This window comes from Equus quagga, chromosome 13 (genome assembly GCF_021613505.1).
Source record: "Equus quagga isolate Etosha38 chromosome 13, UCLA_HA_Equagga_1.0, whole genome shotgun sequence".
Taxonomy (NCBI): Eukaryota; Metazoa; Chordata; class Mammalia; order Perissodactyla; family Equidae; genus Equus; species Equus quagga.
The window spans coordinates 17,225,594-17,240,237 of NC_060279.1; the positions used below are offsets into that span (position 1 = coordinate 17,225,594).

General features: G+C 36.2%; 1 protein-coding gene across 1 annotated transcript in view; it reads right to left on the reverse strand.

Annotated features, from left to right (window-relative positions):
• Positions 1-219: 219 nt before the first annotated feature.
• SHCBP1L (SHC binding and spindle associated 1 like) overlaps positions 220-14,644 on the reverse strand; it is a 32,913-nt gene continuing 18,488 nt past the window's right edge. Inside the window, exons 6-10 of the mRNA XM_046680526.1 lie at positions 14,261-14,366; positions 5,464-5,617; positions 4,005-4,255; positions 2,838-2,960; positions 220-1,969 (exon numbers count right to left, since the gene is read on the reverse strand). Of these exons, the coding sequence (XP_046536482.1) occupies positions 1,718-1,969; positions 2,838-2,960; positions 4,005-4,255; positions 5,464-5,617; positions 14,261-14,366 (886 nt within the window). The 3' untranslated portion in view covers positions 220-1,717. The remainder of the gene's footprint in view (positions 1,970-2,837; positions 2,961-4,004; positions 4,256-5,463; positions 5,618-14,260; positions 14,367-14,644) is intronic.

Genomic DNA, 14,644 nt, shown 5'->3' on the forward strand with positions numbered 1-14,644 from the left:
GGTGTTAGTTGTGGTGATTTGTTATGATGAAGGGAAATAGGGGTGGGAAGGTAAAGGAAGGAGAAAACTTTATGAAAGATCAAATTTTTACAAAGTCTTAAAAATGCTTTGTTGGGGCCAGCCCCATGGCTGAGTGGTGAAGTTCGCGTGCTGTGCTTCAGTGGCCCAGGGTTTCGCTGGTTCAGATCCTGGGCACGGACCTAGCACTGCTCATCAGGCCATGCTGAGGTGGCATCCCACGTGCCAAAACTAGAAGGACCCACAACTAAAATATACAACTGTGTATTGGGGGGCTTTGGAGAGAAAAAGGAAAACTTTAAAAAAAAAAAAAAGCGGCTTCATGCATGGTTTAGGGTTATGAGACTACATATAAACTATTCTGAAGTGGGCCTGGGAAAAGAGAAATTAGAAACCAATGGCAGCAAGAGAAAGAAGACATAACCAGCGAGTGAGCAGTTTGCTCACACAAGGCTATTGCTCTTTCTGCTCACTCTGAAAAGATCCTGTCTGTCCATTCTCTACTCTTCCTGAGGCCAAAAACAGGTGGAGGAAGAGGCTTGGAAAGGAAAATCCCCACCATTATAGCTCATTGAATTCACTCTAGAAACATTGTTCTTGTTAAGGCCTGCATGGGCATTCCCTCAAACCATCCTTTGTGTCATCCAGCTAACAAGACCTGGTGTAAAAAAAAAAAAAAAGACTAGACAGTGAAACACTAAAGAACAGCCTTATTCAACTCAGCTTTAAGAGATTCTCCATGGTGACACGGGGTCACCTTTACTAGGTTACAGGTAACAGGAAGTAAAAGTCAAATTGAGGAAGGAAAAGTTTAAGCCTGAGTGCTTATTTCCTTCTATATCCTAAAGTCAATATAAGTTCCGTTTTGTGGAAGAAATGTTTAGCTGTATCTTAGAATTGAACTATTTTAGTAAAGGACACATGGCCATCCAATTTAAAGATTCTATTTCCTGGCTCCGTTTGCAGTTAGGTGTAGCCATGTGATTAGATTCTAGCTGGAGGGAGGCATGAAAGTTGAAATAATGTGTGCAACGTTGTAGAAAGCTTCCGTCCCTTCTGTTTGGATGGAATTTAGACATAATGGCTTGAGCAACAACTGCTATCTTGGACCGTTTGGTGGTTTTGAATGGAAACCATACCATGGTAAAACAAGGTAGAAGCAGCTTGAATTTCTAACATGGAACACCTACCTACCAGCCCTACGCCAAGTACCAACGTGAAACCTCTACTAGCCCTATAGGGGACCTCTCGGCTTCCTGAATGTGAGGGAGAAGTACACTGCTAGATTGTTTACCTCTCAGTTTTGGAGTACCTTGTTTCCTGCAGCTCGAACCTAATCCTATAGAATATCATGCTATCTTACCTTTTTCTGTTCTCTACATAGAACACCCAATGCTACTTTATTGGACTAAGAGTATTAAAAACAATGTTTAAAACCATATTTGTTCTTGGAATTAGTGATGATGGTAGTACTATGTACTAAAAATAGACTAAATACCACTGAATTACATATGTTAAAGGGTGATTTTTATGTGTGACACATCTCAAAATTTTATTTTAAAAACATGTTAAATGAATCACTCAAAGACCATTAAAATGTTTAAATATTTTTAATTGTTTTAAATTTAAAACTACCATTTCTGTGGGATATGAGATTTATTAAATATCTGAAATATAAAACAACATAAATCCAGATGCTTTAACTTGTGACTATTCTGATATCCCCCTTTAAGTTTGCTTCTATTTTATTATTATTCATTTCCAGATTCAGATTTTGAATTACTTTGGAGAGCATATTATCGTCTTTTTTATCTCCTGAAGCAGCCCCTTTGTTGAGGGCTTCTTCTGCTACAATAAAAAACTGTTCAGTTGGTTGGAGAATGCTTACTCCATAGCCATTGTTGTTGTAAATATGATTATTAGTCATCTTCAATTTCGGTGCTGGAAGAACCTGTTAAATTATTCAAGGAAATCAGTTTTTCAATAATTTCTATAAAAATAAAATATGAACTAATGAACATGTCATAAACTCTAGAACTTATTCTTGAGTTTACACATTTCTTTAAAACAACTGAATCAGTTTTGAACAAGTGTTATTTTCCTTACACTGATTAATTTTATATTAACTACAAAAATGTGTAATGAGGAAATAGTAAATGTTTTTAATTTACTTTTATCAGTTACTGATAAACATAACTGATTCTGTATGGGGTTACAGCAGTGTCCCATGAAGTTGACTTTTACATGATCGATATGAAGATAAATAATTTCAGATAATGAAAATGATAAACATGGAAATAATTTCAAATAATGATATCTAAACTAGAGTTCTAGGGAAAAACTTCATTAACTACACGAGTCTAGAGAGGCACCTGGAAAGGCAGAATTTATAGAAGAAAGTCGGAATGGGAAAGCATTTCACTTAGAAGATGTTGCTATATACTTTAGTTGGTGAGCTTAAATGATTTTACAGAGTTTGAAAGTAAGACAAATTATTAATGTATTATTCTCTTAATTTGCTGTACTTTCTAAAATGTATTACAGATCTGCTCAAGTGAAAGTCAAACATTTTTATAAAAGCAAAACTCATCCATTTTCTCATATTTGAAGTTATTTGCTAAGAATTTAAGTTGAAACTATTAAATTATAAGACTAAATTTGTTCCCTATCAGCCATCATTTAAACCATATTTTAATTATTTGTACTATTTTCCAAATCAGATAACATTTAGACTAAATATTAAGACTAAAACTAATCTTTTAATATCTTTCTAATAATTATAACTCATAATGACTCTATGTTAAGAAATATGAGAATACCTTCATATTAACTCCACCTAAGGTGCTTTTTGAACTGTCACTGGTTCTGAGGTTATTACAATGATGAATTTCATTCCTTTCCAAAATGGCTATGCTCCCAGGATACAGCTCAACACCAGCACCCTGTAATTTAAAAGCAAATAAAACAGTCTACAAAACACATACCTCTCCAAAATTTTCTTTATATTTGAAAACTGTAATTTTGTATTAGCACTCTGAACACGCTAAGTTATATAAAAATATTTGACAGTGAATGCAACAATTTATTGTAGAGATAATATTTAAAAATGCTGAAAACTATATCTGTTAGAGAATGATTAGGCCTAGAAGGAAGGCTGAAGTCATATAGTCCATTACACTGTTCTCCCACCCAAATGATGTCTCCAGAAGGGAGTCAAAAATCCCTTTAAATTAAGCAGTTCTTTTCAATAGTTTCAAAAATTTATTTATGTAAACACAAAGTCCCTCATAATGCTGCTAAAATCTATTTCCTCCTTTTAGTGGAAATTAAGAAAAAGTCATTCTATAAAAAGACCCTCTTATTTTTCTGCTTCCTTTAATTTTTTTCATTCAATTTTCCAGTCCTTTAATGATCTTTTTGATTAGTTAGCTCAAGACTCAAGCTGTCAGAGAACTAATCATAATACCTTACAGCAATGTCTGATAGCTTATAAGTACTTATTTTTCTTTTTAAATAAATCATCAAGTAACTGACTCATCTGTTTTATTGCCACTGATTCCTGGATTTTTTGTGTGTGTGAGAGAAAGACTGTCCCTGAGCTAACATCTGTGCCAGTCTTTCTCTAGTTTGTATGTGAGATGCTGCCACAGCATGGCTTGATGAGCGGTGTGTAGGTCCTGCACCCAGAATCCAAACCCGTGAACCCTGGGCCACCAAAGTGGAGTGCACGAACTTACCCACTACACCACCAGGCTGGCCCCCCTAGATTTTTTTAAATCACGCTTAAGGCTAGTAATTCCCTACTTTGGACTTAGTCCATTTTTCCTAAGTGTACTATAACACTCTTGTACTTCTCATTTTATTTTTCTTAGTTTCTAAGCTTGCTTATAATTCAATTCAAAGATCAAGTAATTGTTACCCTTTGCATATTAAGATTAAAGTTATCTATCGTCATATAAAGCTGTAGTTTTTATAAAATGAAGTACCTGGGCACCAGTTATCTCACTGTCTGTAATTGTCAAAGCAGCCCCTGTAAGAACACACACTCCTGTTCCTTCACATTTTAATATACAGTTTTCTATAGTCAGGTGACCAGACTCCACCACCACAATACCATCAACTGTCCCTTGTTGTATCAAAGATAGATGCATTAATTTCACATTATCAGCTTTGGACACCACAAAACTGTCATGAGAAGGTTCAGAAGTAATCATAATTTCCTCTCTCTTTCCAACTCCTGATTAATAGGGATAAAAATACATAATTATATCAGTAATCCCAAAGTTTAAAGCCTTTTAGTCATTCAATAATACTGTTATTCTTTTCACATATTTTTAATAAGTAATATATGTAATTATTCAGTTGTTAACTAATTAGATACTTAACTATAATGTAATCTTTTGTTCTTATTTTGATGCCATGATGGAAGAATCCGGGTTTAGAATCAATCTAAATGTACCTATGGTATTTAGTCAGCATACTCATTCCACTACATATTTCCCTAAATTATATAAGCAGCAGTCATCTACAAAATGTCTAAGATAGAAAAAGTATCTTCCCATACCCTGGTTTCAAAGCCATAATAAATTACCACAACTGAAAAAGACTGGCAGAGCTTCTTGAATTAGGTTACAAGATTAATGTAATCGTATCCATAATTTTGCTCTAGAGTAGTAAAACTAATTGTCTAAATTTAACATCAAGCCAAAAATAAGGGGTTGGAGCTTCAAGAAGACTAAAAATATTTAAAATTACAAATAGGATCCTTATTACCCACATGTAGCTCAGCAAAATACTACTGATTACAGTCATCAAAATCGAGTGAAAATTGTGTTCAATTTTGAATTGACAGGCAAAGGTTAAGTCACCTGTTCTTTTCCTTTAGCCAGACAGTGGGAATACCCTTACTTCAAGGTAAAAGGGGAGGATAAAAGTTACTAAATATGTTCAGAATCTAAAAGAAATTTAGTAAACTCTGCTTTTCTACTTATATTTTAGCAAATTTGCTAAATTAGCAAACTTGAATTAACCTTTTTGAGACAACGCTGAGTATATTTTACTATAGCGTTTCATTTGGGTTCTCCTACTAAAGTGATCTGAAGAGCAGTGGTGATAGCTGAGAAAAAAAGTAGTTTGAGTAAAAATATAGAGGGAGCTAGGAGAAAATATTATGAACTGGTTTTTTAATTTTTTCTGCTTTTGATCATTTATTTAGAATCTGTGCTTGTGCTACAATACCAGATCGGTTTGCTCTGGTGCAGTATGTCCAAATGAGGTCACAGATAATATGAACAGATGAGAAAATCTTATGTAAAGAGCACATAAGGGATTTTTGTGAAACAGACTCTGTTCTGATTTCTAGTAATTTGATTAACCATGTTTATAATATATAAATTTGTCCTGCATACACTGCTATAAAAAGACTGCAAAGGATGCCCTGCTAACCCTTTATAATGATGTCATCAGTCAATAGAGCAAGATTTATAGCTTGATATTCTCCTGGAAAAATAACTACTGTGTCTCCACTATAACAGCTGTCCAAAGCCAAATCCAAATCATCATGCTGTTGGAGAAGTGTGTCTGAAGATAAGTCCTTCACCTGAAAAGAAGAAATAAAACAGTACACCTTCAACAGTAACCGAAACTGACGCAGGTCATTTTAATCAGTTAACTTAGTGGTGACGTGCTTTTCCCAGACTTACCTTGCGTAGGTAAAACACTGCAAACACTGTATATTCATGTTCTTTGCTCAAAGTATCAATCCATCAATTAAGAGAATGATGAAATGATATTTTCTTTGCGATCACTAACAATTTTACAGCTATTAAATACTGTGTGCCAGAAGTCATATCTTAAGCTTTACATATTACCTCCTAAGCCTCACAACAGTTCTTTGAGGTAAAGTATTATCCCCTTATAAGGTTAAGGAAACTGAAATTCAGTGAGATTAAATGACTTGCCCAAAGACAGAGAGTTAGTGAGTGGTGATCCAGGTCTTTATGACACCAGATCTCTTTCTAACATACTACTTTGTTTTCTTTAACTCATACTGACCCTGTAATTTTGGTAAATCAACAACATTTTATATATTAAAGATTCTAGAACTAAAAACAAGCAGTACCAGCAATTTGCAGTGGGAGTGGTAACCGAAGAGTGAGGAACTTTTAATATAAAACTTGGAAACTAAAAATACATTCTGAAAAAATGCCTACTCTTTTATCCTAATAGAAATGGCATTATCATTCATATATCTTTTTTCTTATAAAATTTGCATGTTATTAAAAAACATAGAAAATGAAAACATAACAAAAATGGAAATTTTAACGTATAAATTTTTACCTAAGTAAAATCTATTTATATAGATATTTCCTTTTAGTCTTTTTCACATGCATATATTCATTTATTCATAATACTAATATACCATACATGTATATGGTTTTAAATCCTGATTTTTCATTACATTAGATCACATTTCCCCATGTCTTTAAATATTTTTGCAAAGCCTAATTTTTACTAGTTACATAGTAATGCATCATATGGATGTATCATAGTTTATTATAATTATATGACTAATTTCTAACTCTTATTTAGATGGTTTACAAATTTCCAATATTATGAAAATATTACAAAAATTAAATGCTTATGCACACCTCTAGTTATTTCTTTAGGATAAATTACTAGATAGGGAATTCCTGAGTCAAAAATATAAAACATTTTAAGCCTCTTGGATACATATTGCTAAAGGGCCCTCCAGAAGAGTTGAACCAATTAAAGCTTGGTTTAAGAACTCATTTTCCGGGGCTGGCCCCATGGCCGAGTGGTTAAGTTTGCGTGCTCTGCTGCAGAGGGCCCAGGGTTTCGTTGGTTCGAATCCTGGGCGCGGACATGGCACTGCTCATCAAACCACGCTGAGGCAGTGTCCCACATACCACAACTAGAAGGACCCACAATGAAGACTATAATACAACTATGTTCTGGGGGGGCTTTGGGGAGAAAAAGGAAAAAAAATTTATAAAATATTTGCCACTTTAATAGGCAAAAATCCTCACTGCCTTATTTTAATTTCCATTCCTTTGATAAGCAAGAATGAATGAACATTTTTTTCCCAATACATAGGAAACTTTTATAATCCTCACTAAATCAGCAAACCACTATATTCATTTGTGCTGGTATTACATATCGCAATCTCTAAATGCTTTAGAGGCAGACAGTACCACGATTACCTCTGTAAATAAATAATTTTGAAGAACTCTAGAATTCGTTTCTATGTTTTTCTTATTCATTGAAACAGGAAACACAGGAGAGAGAAAAAACATTTGCTGGGGGAAGGCAATGAGTTTAATTTTGGTGCCAATTAATTTGAGGTACCAGTGGAGTTGCTAAGGAGAGGTATCAGTAGACTGGACACAAGGGTCTAGAGTATAGGACTGAGATCCGACTAGGCATAGAGATCGTGGAGTTGTTAACTTATATGATATTTCGAGCATAGAAATGGATGAGATTAGCTCCAAGAATGTGTAAAGAGGGAAAGACAGCACCCTAGGACAGAGCACCAAGGAATAACATTTAAAGGATAGGCAGAAACAGAAGATCTCACAAAGAAAGCTGAGGAGTGGCCAAAGAGGTGGTAAGAAAATCAGGAGACTAAGAGGTCATAAAAGGAGAAAGCAGTTGATAATGTCAAATGCTGCTGAAAGATTAAATGAAAGGGTAATCCCTGAGTTGTGCTTACTGCATTTTACCACCGCTTTGTCCCACATAACCACAAGAGCATTTTCACTAGTATTCTGGAGGCAGAAGCCAGATCATAGTGAATAGAGGCATGAATGTGAAAGAAGCAAAGACAAATGCAGACAAATAGTACAAGAAATTTTGCTCCACAAAGCAAGAGATAGATATGAAGTATTTAGGGTAGATATTGTTTTGTTATTTAAGATAGAACAAAATTGAATATGTCTCAATGTGTTCAGAAAGGAGAGCGTAAAGAAGAAGACACAAGAAAGAGGTGACATCATGGAAATGGAGTAAAGAGCTCCAAGAATTGGTTCTTCCACTGAAGCAAACAGTAACTTGGCAAAAAAATGACAGAATCAACTTTTTTGGAACTTGAATCTAATCAAACATAGCAACCAAGGGAATGCTTAATGAAGAGGCTGTTAAAATTCAGTAAGAAAGTATTGTGGTGGTTTTGCTTACCTGCCTACCATTCCCCATTCTCCAGCTTGGCAGCAGCTGTGAAAATAACAAACCATGTTTCTGGTGTGGCTTGCTGGTGCTGGGGTTGGTGTTGGGTGGGGGCAATAGGACCTTATTCTCAAAAAATTGTGGTTTTTCATTTTGATCTGTCTGATGGTCAGTTATCTCAGGGGAGGGACTGGCAAAGAAGCTGACCTTGCCCTCTCAGGATGGAGCAGCTTTGCAGGCTGCATCTGATGAAAGCATTTAAAGACATACACTACCCATGGCTGCCTTGGGCAAAGGATGGAGAAAGGGGCAAGGAAAAGCCTGCAAGGGGGGGAGGCTGAGGAGGAAGATTCTTGGGGGAGTAAGGGCTACCTCATATACTGAGTACTCTCCAGTGAAATGCACATGCTCAGGGCTGGATGCATGCACAGAAGAGATCTAAAAGGACCCCTAGGCTTGTGAGTTCAGCTGATCGTTGGACCCTGTGCAAGCAGGAGGTGAAAGCTAAGGCAGAGTTGTAGGCAGCCTGGCTTAGTTTTGAAGGAGTGCCTCAGCTCAGGGCTAAGTGCAAAATCTGAGAGTATTTTTTTTGTCTTTTTAGTTTCAAGTGTTTAAGGAGATCTCTGTCAGGTCACTAGCTAACTACTGAGATACCATAATAGAGACTTCAGTAGCTACACACAAAAAGGAATACAGCCTTTGCAAAATAGTTTTGAAAATTCACTCAACATTTAGACAACTGCAGCCCTAAACAATCAATACAGCAAACCCTGGGGATGGGGTAGAGTCTGATTTCAAGAGTTGATACATTATAATATTCAAAATACCAAGTTTTCAACAAAAAATTACAAGACATACAAAGAAACAGGAAACTATGGTCCATTCACAGGGTAAAAATATACTGATGGAAACCATCTCTGAGGAAGTCCAGACAAGACTTTGGACTTACCAGACAAAGATTTAAAATCAACTGTCTTGGGACCAGCCCAGTGGTGTAGTAGTTAAGTTCGCATGATCCACTTCAGGCCTGGGGTTCACCAGCTCAGATCCTGGGCACGGACCTATACACTGCTCATCAAGCCATGCTGTGGCAGCGTCCCACATACAAAATAGAGGAAGACTGGCACAGATGTTAGCTTAGGGCCAATATTCTAAAGGAAACCATGGACAAAGAACTAAAGGAACCAAGAGGATAATCTATGGACAAATAAAGAACACCAATAAAGAGATAAAGGAACCAAACAGAAATTCTATAGCTGAAAAATACAATAGCTGAAATGAAAAACTCACTAGAGAGGTTTGACATCAGATCTGAGCAGGCAGAAGAAAGAATCAACAAACTTGAAGACAGGATAATTGAAATTATCCAGTTTGAAGAGCAGAAAGAAAAAAGCACAAAGAAAAAAAAACAAATCTGAAGAGACCAGTGGTGTACTGTCAAGAATACCAGTAAGATCCACACCAACACAAACCATAGACTGTCAAAAGTCAAAACAAAGAGTCTTGAAAGCAGCAAGAGAGAAGCAATCAATATGTACAAGGAATTGGCAGTAATATTAACAGCTGATTTCTAAACAGAAACCATGGAATTCGGAAAGCAGTGAGATGACATTTAAAATGCTGAAAGGAAAAAACTGTCAACCAAAAATTCTATATCTAGCAAAACTATTCTTCAAAAATGAAGAAGAGGGGCCGGCCCTGTGGCTGAGTGGATAAGTTCTCACTCCGCTTCCCATGGCCCAGGGTTGCCTAGTTTGGATCCTGGGCACAGACATGGCACCACTTGTCAGGCCACGTTGAGGCGGCGTCCCACGTACCACAGCTAGAAGTACCTACAACTAAAAAATCACAACTATGTGCTGGGGGCATTTGGGGAGGGTAAAAAAAGCAGCGAAAAAAAAGAGGATTGGCAACAGTTGTTAGCTCAGGTGCCAATCTTTAAAAAAAATAAAATAAAATGAAGAAGAATTGGGGCCGGCCCAGTGGTGTAGTGGTTAAGTTCACATCCTCTGCTTCAGCAGCCTGGTTTTCACTAGTTTGGATCCCAGGCACGGACCTACACACTGCTTATCAAGCCATGCTGTGGCAGGCATCCCACATATAAAATAGAGGAAGATGGACACAGACGTTAGCTCAGGGCTAATCTTCCTCCAAAAAAAAATAAGAAACTGAATTAAGACATACCCAGATAAACAAAGGCTGGATGTTCCCTATAAGAAATGCTAAAGGGAGTCCTTCAGACTGAAGGAAAAGGAGACTAGCTAGTAACTCGAAACCATATGAAGAAATAAAGAACTCTAGGTAACTACATGGGTAAATATAAAGCCAGTATTACTGTAATATTGGTTTGTAACTCCTCTTTTTGTTTCCTATATGATTTAAAAGAGCAATGTATATAATAATTAAAACTCCATGTTAATGGGCAAGTATAAAGATGTAATTTGTGTCAATAGCAACATGAAGGGGAGATGGAGCTGTACAGGAGCAGAGTATTTATATGCTATTAAAGCTAGGTTGGTATCAATTCAAACTAGATTGTTATAAATTTAGGAAATTAATTGTAATCCTTATGGTAACCAGTAAGAATATAACTAAAAAATATACAGAAAAGAAATAAGGAGTGAATCAATACACTAGAAAAATTTCATTAAGCACAAGAGAATATGACATATAGAAAACAAACAGCAAAATGGCAAAACTAAGTCCTTTCTTATCGGTAATCACTTCAAATGTAAGTAGATTAAGATCACAATTAAAAGACAGACTGGTAGAATGGATAAAGAAACATGATCCAACTATGTGATGTCTACAAGGGACTCATTTTAGATCCAAAGACACAAATTGCTTAATAGTGAAAGGATAGAAAAAGATATTCCATACAAATAGTAACCAAAAGAGAATTGCAGTGGCTATATTAATATTAGACAAAATAGATTTTAAGTCAAAAATTGTTACCAGAGACAAAGAAGAACATTATATACAAACAAAAAATTTTTAATTCATCAAGAAGATATACTAAGCATATATGCACCAAACGAGGCTCCAAAATATAGGAAGCGAACATTAACAGAATTTAAGGGAGAAATAGACAGTTCTACAGTAATAGTTGGGAGACTTCCATACTCCTCTTTCAGTGTGACTAGAACATCTAGTCACTCTCCTAGACAGGAGAGCAATAAGGAAATGGAGGACTTGAGTAATACTATAACCAGCTAGACCTAACACACACAAATAAACCTAAATACATATGCAGAACCCAACACGGAAGGATACATATTCTTCTCAAGTACACATGGAACATTCTCCAGGATACACCATATGTTAAGCCACAAAACAAGTCTCAATAAATGTATCATCTTTGACCACAATGAAATTGTTAGAAATCAATAAAACCAGGAAAACTGGAAAATTCACAAATATGTGGAAATTAGACAACACAAACTTAAATAACCAGTGGTTCAAAGAAGAAAACCCAGGAAAATAATAAAATGCTCTGAGATGAATGAAAATGAAAACACAACATACCAAAACTTATTGGATCCTAAAAGCAGAGTTCAGAGTGAAATTTATAGCAATAAACACCTATATTAAAAAAGAAAGATCTCATATCAACAATTTAACTTCATTTCCTTTTTTTTTGTGAGGAAGACTGTTGCTGAACTAACATCTGTGCCAATCTTCCTCTATTTTGTATGTAGGATGCCACCACCGTGTGGTTTGATGAGAAGTGCTAGGTCCACACCTGGGATCCAAACCCGCAAACCCTGGGGCTGCCAAAGCAGAGCACATGAACTTAACCACTATGCCACTGGGCTGGCCCCAACATGGTTTTTCTCTCTCTATTTAAAGCACTCTGCAAATAAGGAAATAAGGAAATTGAGGTTCAAAGGTTAGGCAGCTTGCCCTAGATTACAAGTTATTAAGCAGTCTCAGACAGGCTATTTATACACTGAGCTAGCTATCTACAAAGTCCATGTCTTTTCACTACACTACTTGGGAAGATCACCAACATAATGGATGAAACCATTTAAGGAGAGAATATAGAGCAGGAAGAATACCAAGTAAAGAATCTTGAAAGTTGAGGGGCCAGCCTGGTGGCGCAGTGGTTAAGTTCACACGTTCCGCCTCAATGGCCCAGGGTTTGCTGGTTCAGATCACAGGTGTGGACCTACGCACCACTTGGCAAGCCCTGCTGTGGCAGGCATCCCACATATAAAGTAGAGGAAGACGGGCACAGATGTTAGGTCAGGGCCAGTCTTCCTCAGCAAAAAGAACAGGATTGGCAGCAGATGTTAGCTCAGGGCTAATCTTCCTCAAAAAATAACAAAAAAACCTAAAACAAACAAAAAAAAATCAAAGAAATTTCTCCCTGTCACATAGAAAAATAAAGCCAAAACTAGATTTACAAACAAAAAAGTAAAAATAAAAATGATAAAATAAGGCTGGAGATAAAAAGAAATCTATATCCTTACTTTCTACAAAGATAATTGGTAGAAAAATTAATATTATTGAATAATCTGATCCAATAAGTAATTAAAAGGAATATTAAATTTTGTTGAAAATAATAAAAATGGGTAGGATAGCAGACAAGACCAGTCTAATAAGTCAGCTTTATCTCTCTCTGCTCTCCTCTTAGGTGAGTCCTTGCTGGACTTCTTTCAGTTCCTCCTAAATACTATACTGTCTTGTCAAGCACTCATTTACTAATTCAACAAAATCTGTTGGGCACCTACTATGTGTCAAGCATCATGCTAGGTGACTGGATGAATGGTAAACACACACCCCTTGCTCTCAAAAGCTCATATTCTAGTAAAAGAGACAAACATTCAATAGATAACCACAAAAATTATTAAATACAGTCGATAAGGAAAAGTGCAGGGTGCTATAGGAGTATAGCAGTCTAACATATTCTGGAAGGCTGAGAAAGCCTTTTTCTGTGGAAATGATATTTAAATTGAGACCTGAAGGATGTGCAGCGGCTCTGAGAAACAATATGGTGTACACCAGGATGTGGCATTAGAGAGGGGGGAAAGTGGGTATATGAAGGTGATGAGGGATGTGATTAGGATAACTCTCAGAAAACTGTAATTAGCAGATGGGTGAATTATTTCTTCCAGCCAGCATTGTCAGAATTCCTAATTCTGGCTATGTACCTGTCCTATGTGCATCCTGTACATACTCCTATCATAGTATTTATCATTTTGTGTGGTAACTGTAACTGCCTATTTACTCATCCACCATAACTCAAACTTGTCAAATGTATAAAGCAGACCACATGTCGGTCTGGTTCAAAATTCTATCTCCTTCAAAATTATGTTTTTGCCACTGATTTAGCCATGTGAAACTCATCTCATCACCCTATTCTGGGTCTGAAGCTGCTGTCTCTAAAAGTGTCATCTCATTGTGCTTCCTATCAGTTAGTGCTGGAGAAATCTTGAATAGCTTATGTACAAAACTGTTTTAAAATTTTATATTCTTTTGAAACATTGGTTCTTTGGGGTTGGGGCACACTGGCCACTCCATTTGGTTGTGAGAGCTCTCTACAGTCTGAGGGTTGGCAGTGTGCTGATCTTCTGAAGTTTCTTTCCCTACCCGATCCTCCCTTTTTGGAGGTTTCTGTGAGCGCTATCAGGTGTGCCTCCTGCAGCTTATTGGCTTAAAATGTACTCTCCTTTGGTGTGGTTTCTTTGGGGGCCAACTGGGAGAAAGAGAAACCAATAGTGCAACGTTTTGGTACTAAAAATTGATGTGTCTTTTTGAAATAAAGAACCAGTCCCTCCAAAAAAACCAAATTCTATCTCCTTCAAAAGCAGTCTTTCTCATATTTGTCTCCCATCCTTCCCATAGCTACTAGCATGGTGCCTAGCAGCAAGGTTAGTATGAGTAAATAGTTCTTGACACTTACTTAATTAGTACTTATTATATGCCAATCACTGAGGTGGATGTAATGGAGGAAATAAGGCATTAATGCCAGACAAGAACCCTACCCTCAAAGACCTTCTTTTCTGATTATATGCAGCTAAAACTTAAATGAATAAAAATGAAGTGTATTTCTTACCATGTCAGTAGTCATCACTTTTGCTACAATATGTGTTATAGTCTTTCCAAAGTCTCTTCTTCCTTTCCTACGCCTCAGAATTCTTGGGAAAAAAGGTCCATGAACTCTAGAGTAGAAAACATTTATTTATTTTAAATTAACATTAAATTAACATGGAAAAGACAACTACACTTACATAGAAAATAAAAATTGGTACTAAGCATCTTTGAGAAGTAGGTTTCACTAATTTTAAGCTCCTTGAGAGCAATGAGCAACTTGAGAGCAATGGAATGATTAAAATCTTTTAGATAACTGAGTGTTTAAACCCTTGAAATCTAAAATCTTTTCATTTTAATGGTTTGTACCTGGAAATCTGCATGCAACCCACTACAATCATAATCCATG